Source organism: Lepeophtheirus salmonis, chromosome 2 (genome assembly GCF_016086655.4).
Source record: "Lepeophtheirus salmonis chromosome 2, UVic_Lsal_1.4, whole genome shotgun sequence".
NCBI classification, from domain to species: domain Eukaryota; kingdom Metazoa; phylum Arthropoda; class Copepoda; order Siphonostomatoida; family Caligidae; genus Lepeophtheirus; species Lepeophtheirus salmonis.
In genome coordinates, this window is record NC_052132.2 from 5,502,502 (window position 1) to 5,512,272 (window position 9,771).

General features: G+C 32.4%; 1 protein-coding gene across 1 annotated transcript; it reads right to left on the bottom strand.

The window, feature by feature from the left end:
- Positions 1-401: 401 nt before the first annotated feature.
- Positions 402-3,273, bottom strand: LOC121132554 (protein phosphatase 1G). Its single transcript, XM_040727981.2, has 5 exons — positions 2,794-3,273; positions 1,827-2,729; positions 1,529-1,763; positions 1,255-1,475; positions 402-1,197 (listed from the first exon to the last, which is right to left on the bottom strand). Exons 1-5 carry the CDS (start codon positions 3,058-3,060, stop codon positions 919-921), a joined length of 1,905 nt encoding a protein of 634 aa, XP_040583915.1. The 5' UTR covers positions 3,061-3,273; the 3' UTR covers positions 402-918.
- Between the last annotated feature and the right edge of the window lie 6,498 nt (positions 3,274-9,771).

The following is a 9,771-nucleotide window of genomic DNA, read 5'->3' on the forward strand; positions in this document are numbered from 1 at the left end:
CCTTTAACATAAATATCTACTTTGATTTTGAGTTCTATACAATAAGTCAATCCATTATTTTTTGGTTAAAAATAAAGTTTTAGGATTTCAAATACCACGTGATGTTGAGATAAAACTACAACAAATATTATAGCTTTATATTTGTACAAAGCTTAGTTGAGTTTACCAAGAAGAATTTATCATTAAATACGATGTTTTCACCTCACCACAACAGGTTGCGTGATTGGAGCGTGAGCTCCTCCAGACAATATTAGAACTCATTGGTTCAATCAGTGAATAATACTCTATGTATATTATATAGTATTCCCAGGGTCAATGAACAAATTAATAAGTTGTGCATTGTGAAAAAACAGGTCAACCAATCATTTGTTGTGGGATAAAAAATGTGTCATACACTTAAGTGTGTTATAATAATTATTTTATTATCAATATATACTTTCAATAAACGTACGTACACAGAATGGTGATATCTAATGTGAAATTACACATTCATCATAAATTTAAATAGCTCACGAAACAAAATAGTTCTCAGTGTTTTGAGTCATTCCACCTCTTGAAAAAAGAAAGAATTACAGTACTAACTAAAACAATATATTATCACTTTAAATAAACGCCATTGAGTGGATGATGACATATTATATCAAAACGTATGTGATATTCCTTTTTTAAAATTAAATTTGGTATTTTACAACCTATGTAAATTAAAAATATGATGATGGGTATTTTATTATTTGGCAGAAATAATGATTTGAAAGGGAGGGGGGAATTACTTGAGGTCACTCTTACTATACTCAAGTAATGTGAGACATAATCTTCTGCAGGAATCATACATATAAAGGTATAGAAATGTATCTTAATGTACATAAGTTCAAATGTTATTGTTTTATCATGAAAAAGAGATGAGATTATGATTTTTTCCTAAGAAGAGTCTGCAGACACTTCTTCCTTTGTACTGTTCTTATTTTCTTCAGGTTCTCCTGTATTAGAAGATGATCCAGCTGCTTTTTCACTTTTTAAGTTGTCGGTTTTGCGCCTTTTACTATTTTGAGTGGATTCACTCTCAATATCTGCTCTTTTGCAGGAACTAGGTTCATTCAAAGAGTTGTAGGAATCTTTAACTTTAATAATTACAGCAGTCATATTATCGCAGCCCGTACCATCTCCACTCGTGTCAGGAGCAAGGCATACGTCGAACAACTAAAAGAATAAGAATATAACCAGTCTATATAATTATAAAAAAATCAAACACTCTACCTCTTCACAAATGGATGACAATTTATCAGGATTTTGTTCAATGCGAGGCTTAATAAAATCAACAACCTCCTGACTGGACATGGAGTTCCAAATACCATCACAAGCAAGAATGATAAATGTATCAGTTTTTGGATCTAACTTAAGGGTGCGTATATCAGGTTGCGGAGAAATCATCTGTTCGATGAGTGGGAGAGTTTTTTTAAGTTTGTAGGCGTGATCCCCTATAAAACAAAAATGATATTACGAGCCTCAGCAATGGGCAGTGGATATTAACCTAGTGCACGTGACAAATTGAGTCCTCCATCTACTCTTCCGTCATTAGTAACATTGCCTCCAGCTTTTACAATCCGTTCCTTTTCTATATCGTCCTCTGGTTTGTGATCTATAGACATTTCGATAGCTTCGCCATTTCGGCAAACAACACACCTAGAATCTCCGGCATTAGCAACAAATAATTCATCTTTCACGATCAGTCCCACAACAGCCGTACATCCACTATCGCTTCCAGGCTGCAAAAATATATCGTTACATCAATGATGAGTTTAATAGAAAAATAAATGATGAATGAATACCTCCTCTTTAATTTTACTTGGGCCCATGAGTTCACAATCATCATCATCGTCATCATCTCCGTCATCCTCTGTATCCGGTTCACTATCCTCTTCACCATCCAAGTCGTCATCATCGTCGTCGTCGTCAGATGAATCCTTTGCATTAGGAAATGCATCTTCATCCTCTTCCTCTTCACTAGAGCCTTCCTCATCATCATTCCCATCAGTCAATGTAATCTTTCGATATAATTCTTCGGCTGACTTTTTAATCTTTTTCGGGACTTCGCTCATGGGCTCAGCTTCTTCTTCTCCTTCACCGTCTGTCTTTGGTTTCACTGTGATTTGATTGCTCTTTCCTTTTCCCTTTCCTTTGCCTTTGCCTTTCGATGATACTGGAGTACTCTTATAACTTTTTTCCGTGTCAGACTCTTTTCCATTGGTAAGAGTCTCTTCCTTCACTTCAGATGGATCTGCTTCTCCGTTGAGAGTATTCTTATCTTCCTCTTTAGAGTCGTTTCCATTTTCATGCGGCGTTTTTCCGTTTAATTCTTCTTCTTCTTTTTCTTCATCCTTTTCCATTTCGGTACTTTCCTCAGATTCTTGAAAGCGGGTATGTCTATTAATACCGTTTCCGGATTGAGAGCGTTTACCTGAGAGGAAAGGGGATTTAGGCTTCCGTTGAGATGAGCATTCAGGTACTACCACCTTGGCAAGGTTTTTATTGGTAGGGCCCTCCCCCTCCTTGAAGCGAGCAATGACATCTTCAATGGGCATAGACGCCTCCTGATACAGATGATCCACTTCGTGTGGATCATCTGCTTCATCTTCTTCTTCGTCGTCCTTGTGCATCAACTTTTTCAAGACAGCAATCACTTCCTCTTTCGTGATGGTCTCGTCGAATCCAATGAAGGATTCTTCCAGAGCCTGTAAAAGGAGAAGTGAGTAAGGTTCTTGATTCAAGTACTTGATCGTCCTCTTCTCTCCTTACCTTGGAATAGAGTCCCTTTTTAAACTCTGGAGAGTCCTTGATGAACTTGGGCAGATGCATTGCCGTGTAGGCAGCAACCTCGTGACCTCCATGCCCATCGTACACGGCGAAAAAACTGCATCCCTGATCATAGTTAATGATTGCATTATGCGCATCCTCTTGCGAAACTCTCCAGCCTTGCATTGAGGAGGCTCCCACGGAAAAGCGGTAGTTCTCATTGTCCTCAGAAATTTTTTCCGTGATAGGATTCGAAAGATATGCACCCATCTCTCCAAATACAAAATGTTAATCTGGATGAAGCGGGTGAGGACGAGATCTGACTTCTGGGAAAAAATTAAAAGTGAGCCAAAACAACAAGCGTGGTTCCAATTGTGGCAATACTCTTTAGTCCTCTTTCTTTTCCTCCTTCCTAATACGATATTAGCTTCATCGCTTAATATGCAACGCGCTCTTTCTTTGTGCTTGACGGAAGTGCAAAATAAGTCTCTCATTTTTATAAACTAAATCCCGTGAATTTTGAAACTCTTAAACAAATATTATTTCAATGACATAGAAAATGTTTGATATAGTTGTAATTTAAACCTTATAATGAAATCCCTATATTATGTACAATATACACTATGTATCCAAGCCAACTTCTGCAAATGAGCCTATCAAAATAACATGGTTTCAAAAACTTTGAATACACTAGTAACCACCTACTCAAACACTTTTCAATCAAAGTACATCAAAATTCTTCAATGTCTAGGGTAATTTTTTTGTTTCTGAAGCAAACGGCCAACTCGATGCAAATAAAAGAAGGAAAGTGTTTTAAAAAATTATTCTACTGCTATTTTTTTTTTTTTTTCCAAAAAAGTTTGATTAAATAGTGAATTAGCTCCATTTTATCTTCAGTATTAAAGTGCATACTCTAGATAATATATGTGTTTTAATATAAAAATCTGATTAAACTAAAAATGTATATAATAAATAAACAATGATAAATGTTTAATACTTAAATTTTCTATAAAAATAATTTTAAATATTTTTTGAAATGGGTAAGATATGAGCTGTTAAAGTTGCAATTGACTCCTTATACTTCCGTGAATATGATGATCTTTTTGCATTTTGGTCAAAATAAGCGCACGCTAAAAGAAAATATCGTTCCATATTCATTTCAGACTTCCCTTGGCTAATAAACAAGAGCTTCAATCCTAACATTTTAATATAATAAAAAATAACTAATAAGTAGCTCCCGCTTTTTCTTCGGCTCAAATGACGTCATCTTTACTTTTATGTATTGTTAGAGAAATGAAGTCATCAAAATGTTTTCGCGGATTCAAGGGTACCAAATGATATGTGCCATATAGTTTTTCATTTAAATCACAGCTGACTGTTGTTCTCCCTTAGGTAGTTTGTTTTTATTTGATAGGTACATCTTCTCTCTTTTTAGTATGTATTTAAATTCCTGGCTATATTTTTTATTTATTTCAAATTTAAATATTTACGTATTCCAAGGAATGTAATTCGTCTTCATTTCTTAAATTCGCAAAGCATGAAGTCATCTTAAAGGTATTTGGGATGATTAAAAGCCACTAAACAGCTGTTTTTCAGTATTTATGCATTAATATATATATATATATCATATTGCCTTTAAAGTAACTTAGAATCATAATATATTATTGTACTCCTAAGCAACCTGTTACAATTGTAGAGTTATGCAATTCATTTTATTGTAATAGATTCTGTAATATAATAATGTATTATTTCATGCTTACAATAAATATTTCAAAGATTCAAAAAGTTAATCATTATTTCATGATATAAACAACCTTTTCATAATTTAATAAATTAAAAACAACATAATGCGCAAGATTGAGTGGTTTACTAGTTAGAAAAGTTGCGTTTGTTTATATTTTTAATTTTTTTAAATATGATTTAATGGGGCGTTAGCATAGAACTATTAACAAAATGTTTTTATCTTTATGGGCGTTAGTTGTGATGTAAACAATGTTATTCAAAATGATCCATGAGATGACGCTGTATATTTGACACCTTAAAAATTGATATAATCCTTGATTATATTATTTTTATGCCTAAGAATTCTAATAAGTTCATCGAGTTATCATGGAACGCATAATAAATTAATGGTATTTAGCCTTGTTGTTTCTAATTATATGAAATACAGATTTTGGATTTCTTGTCCATTAACCAGAAACTATTAATTTTTCAAAAATTAGATCCTCTCAAAATAAATATTCACCTATGGATAGGCTTGGACATTGAACTAAATAAGGAACAGCGTTCATTTTTTTGGACGAATGAATGAGGAACGGGGGAAAAATATGAACAGCGCTCATTTTTATAATTATAAGTATTATCTTCAGGGTGACTAAAATATAGTTTTATATATATATTCAAAAATTATAGATCTGTTTTTGTGTGTACAACTCTCAATTATTTTGTAGTTTGATTACTTTCTATGAAATGTCTAAGCACACAATTTGTAGTAGTTTATTGACCAGTCGTCATAGCGGGATAATTGTTATTGCCCATGTTGGACGGAGAGGCTTGCATTTGGCTAATGAGATCATTTGCAGGCATCACAAGATGAATAAACAGAATAAAAAGAGAAATAAGAATTGGCTGGTGAAGTTATTGGTAGTTCAATAGAAAGGCTTATGAATTCATAAAGATTTCAAGACACTCATATTTATTTACTGAAATGGCCACAAAAATAAGTGATTAGCAGATCTGTACTTATGGCGCCTATGTACACAAGGGGTTATAGTTAATTAAGAACGAAGTATAGATTTTTCTAAATGGCTATTTTTAGCTGTGTTCATTATTGATTAGACAATGTTTAGCAATGGAGCTCCTCACAATGTAGTGTAACAAAAAAAAAAAAAAATAGACATATTTTTATTTTATTTTATACGATACTGAATACATTAGAAGAATAAAGGGGATATATGTTACAAAATGCCGATTTACAGAGAAGGAAAATCTTACAGGAGGCCTGCACGGAAGTCTAGAAATGTTTTATGGATCCAGGTAGAAATGCTGGGTGTTTATTACTTAAATTGGGGAAATCAATTTAACGTCATTTATATTTAATTTGTGGATAAATTCTTAATTTTTCACCCAGTCTAATTTTTTTTAATCCGTAGCTTCATTTAATCCCAATATTTATTGGAAAATAAGTGATCTCAAAATATCCTTCAAAATTACAAACAGAGTGTAATGGATCAAATGAAAATTTTTATGGACTTTCAAAAATTTATTTATTTAGTATTTTGTAAAGTTTTCAAAAAACTTGTTTATATGACGTACATCAATTTTAATCCGACATTAGAACCTTCAATCTTAATTAATTCGCGATTGAAGGTGATAATGTCGGTTTAAAATTTAGTTTCTTCGCATACACCAATTAATTGAAAACTTTAAAAAAATACTACAAAAATAAATTTATTAACGTCCATTACATCTTTTATTGAATCCATTACACTTAATTTGTAATTTTGAAGGCTATCTTGAGATGACCTATTTTTCAGCAAATGGTGAGATTAAACGAAACAACGGATTGAAATTTTTTTAAACTGGGCAAAGATTAAAAACTTATCTACATTCAATGTCAATTACGTCAAATTGATTTCCCCCTTTTTTGTATAATGAAAATCCAGCATTTCTCTGGGGATCCCCAAAACACTTCTAGACTTCTTCTCACGCATCCTCCAAGATTTTCCTCTCCGTAAGTCGCCATTTTGTTACATACCTAAATAATGTATCACAATAGGGGTACCCCGATTACATGATGGCATAACTTGTATTTCGATTAACCTTGCACTGTCGGACTTTATGTCCCTCCCATTTCTAGCCACTCAATTTGTAGTTAAGTAGGAACTTTGGTTTTTTCTCTCTCTGAAAGGGAAGGAGTTACCGATTTTAATGAACTATTTACCAATTATAATGACGAATGAATAAATACGTAGGAAATTATAATTTTACCTAAGCTAGAATACCCTATCTAATAAAATGATGAATGAGCCTAGCATGCTATAGATAATTTATTATTACAATATAAAATTTAAATTATTATTCTTAAAACTATAATTTGCAGTTGGGAGTCTTTGATTACATAATTCCAGTTGATTATATAGGTTTAACTTCGAGTTTGTTAGATTTAAAGGAATCTAGGGAAAGAGCAGCGGTTAAGGAAAAAATAACAAATCTAAAAACAAGGAAGGCTATGTTCCTAAAACTGACCTATATCATTTTAAACGTAGTCGCCCTTACTCTAATCTTTTCACTAGGGGAAGACGGCTTGTTTAAACTCCTTCACTTTACATAATCCCGTGGACGCCCCTGCATTTACGCCGATTATTTTATTCATGGCTTTATGAATAAATAAAGACTTAGCACATTCATTTAATACTAATTGATGCAAACGAAAAACCCAGATATAATCAAAGTAATACTAATATGTACTGAAAAGCTCAATGAATTGTTTAAATTTGTGAAATTATTATTCTTTTTTGAGGAATGAGGGACTCAAAAGGTCGGACAATATATTTAATTCCTTCCATTAGAATAGTTAATTTTTATCTACAACACAGAAATACGAATGAATAATTAACGATGCAATAACATTTTTAATAATATATAATTTATCTAGGGAATAGAGGGACAGATTTTTTGATAGACAGTGATGATCTTGTCATTATTCTTAAGAGTCTTTGAGTGTTACCCAAAATGAGAGTATGAGATCATTTTGTGGGTCATACTAATTGGCTTTAATTTAATTGGAAAGTAAATTATGTAAACTTGATAAGTTTGAATATTTTTACATATTATAACTAAAAATTGTAATTTCCTCGTGATTTCTGAGCTGTCTTTCTAAAGTTTGCATCCAGACTAGTTATTTCAATCCTCATTGTCTCATGTATTTGATCCAGAGTGTATTTGTTAATACAACAAAATCATCTCAGAGAATAATCCCTCGCAGAACCGTGTTGATACGAACATTCCACAAATTCAATTGCTTATTAAAATGAACAATATTGACACTAAAAATTAGTTTAACAATCACAATGTGAACAAAATTGACTAAAAAATATTTTACCCCTTTCGTCATTGGCTTAAAATATATTATTTGATTCATGAATATCTGAGACTGTAGTTATGCTTCAAGATAAATAAAGTCTGTTAAGAAAATCATTGAATGAATATTCCAAAGAATAATTAACTTTTTATTCTGAACTATGCGCATTCCTCATCTAGACATCCATACATTATGACTTGATTTCATGCATTCTTATTTTAAGCTCCATGAAAAACCGGATGACTCGTTGCAGACTCGTAGTGAGTGAGGGATTCCAAAAATCAGACATTCAAGGGAGTCCTCGGAGCAAACCCTCACAGAATCAAATCCTAGTGGTCAGGGGCAGTTCAGCGGGGATTTCGTTACCAGGGATTCCAACCCACAAATCCAATCTTCTCCATCGAAAAACCATGATCCGGAATTCGGGATCCTACTTTCAAGAGGGATTTCATTTCAAAGGTCCAAAGTTTTTTCTTCTCTCTCTCTTCCTTTCCGCTCTTTCGTAAGCTATGGCATGCAAACATATGGACTTTTCATATTAGATAAATTTAAAAATTGAGTTTTAGTCTGAAATATTGTCGTGGCATTATCTCAAATTGACAACAATACAGCGCGTTTTTGGGGAAGCTTTTTCTTTAAAATTTAAAATTCAGACTTTCAGCTATCAAATGAGATACTTTTAAACTTTTTTAATATTTTCGTCTTGAAACTATGGGCCCTTGAATTAAATATTTTTAACTTTGAACAATCATAACTCGAGTTATAAGCATGATATAATATACATGTTAAAAGTGGTTTATGAATTTTTTAATATTAGGCTTTGAAATATATTCATATGATTTATCCCTATCTTCAAAATCGGGGGCTTAAAAAAGCTATGAACCTTAAAAATAGCCAAAAAACAAAACATAAGCTTTATAGCCTTTTTTTGAAGACCTTGAGACTAACAGAAATAAAAATTTGGCCATATTTTGGAATCTGGGGATCAAACTCTATTAAGTTGAGTATATGCTGTTAATGTACATTTTTTGCTGTTAAACAGTATTATTGAAAAAAAAGAAGAAGAAGAAAACAAAATGAGGGTTTAAAAATTAAGCTTTCATATTACTCAGTAATAAAGATTGAAGGTGGCACGACCAGGTTGATTAAAGCAATCAATTGAAAAAATAATTTATTTTAATTACTATATACCTAATATACTATATTTACGGTTGTACCGAGTGGTCCATTAAAATCTGAACACTTTGAATTTAAAACTTTAACAAGATATAATGTATTAATTAAGAATATAATTTCAACAAAATTGATACTATAAATAAATGTTTTACTGAGTTCTCTAAATCTTTAATGCAGCCGCCCTTAGTGGCAATGATGGATTCAAGGCGGCGGTAGAAGGCACGGGATCCACTGTGGATGTATTCCTCTGTCATTGTGTTCCAGTGCTAGCTGAAAGTGGCTTTGATGGCCTCGGTGTTTGGATAACTAACACTTAAGGCCTTCCCAACGACATGCAACCAAAAGGTGTATTCCAGTGTGTTGGCATTAGGGCATAAAAAAGTTATGGAGAATAATGTCGTCGAAAAATAAAGCCTCGATAAATTGTTCATTTTTGCAAATAATGCAAAAGCTATGTACTATATTTCTTATTTATTGTGTATCATTCGGAATTGTCCCCACTTTTGAAAAATGCAAGTATTTGTTACAATATTAACTCTAAAATAATACTAATTGATTTAAAGTTTTACCTCGCACACTCTACATAGATATTACTGTAATTGTAATATACTCGTACGTTTGAGAGGTATATTTATAATTGTGAAGGCCAAAAACTAATTGAATTATCTTTTAGGAAGGTGGATCATTAATAAAATGAAGGATCCGACATAGAAATAGGATGA

What these genes read in the sequence shown, in the direction of transcription:
- LOC121132554 (XM_040727981.2), bottom strand. Translation starts at nt 3,060, where the DNA reads ATGGGTGCATATCTTTCGAATCCTATCACGGAAAAAATTTCTGAGGAC. An exon ending in CAATTTGTCACGTGCACTAG is followed by an intron (nt 1,476 to 1,528) that starts GTTAATATCCAC and finishes TTTGTTTTATAG; the next exon opens with GGGATCACGCCTACAAACTT. An exon ending in TGTCATCCATTTGTGAAGAG is followed by an intron (nt 1,198 to 1,254) that starts GTAGAGTGTTTG and finishes TTATTCTTTTAG; the next exon opens with TTGTTCGACGTATGCCTTGC.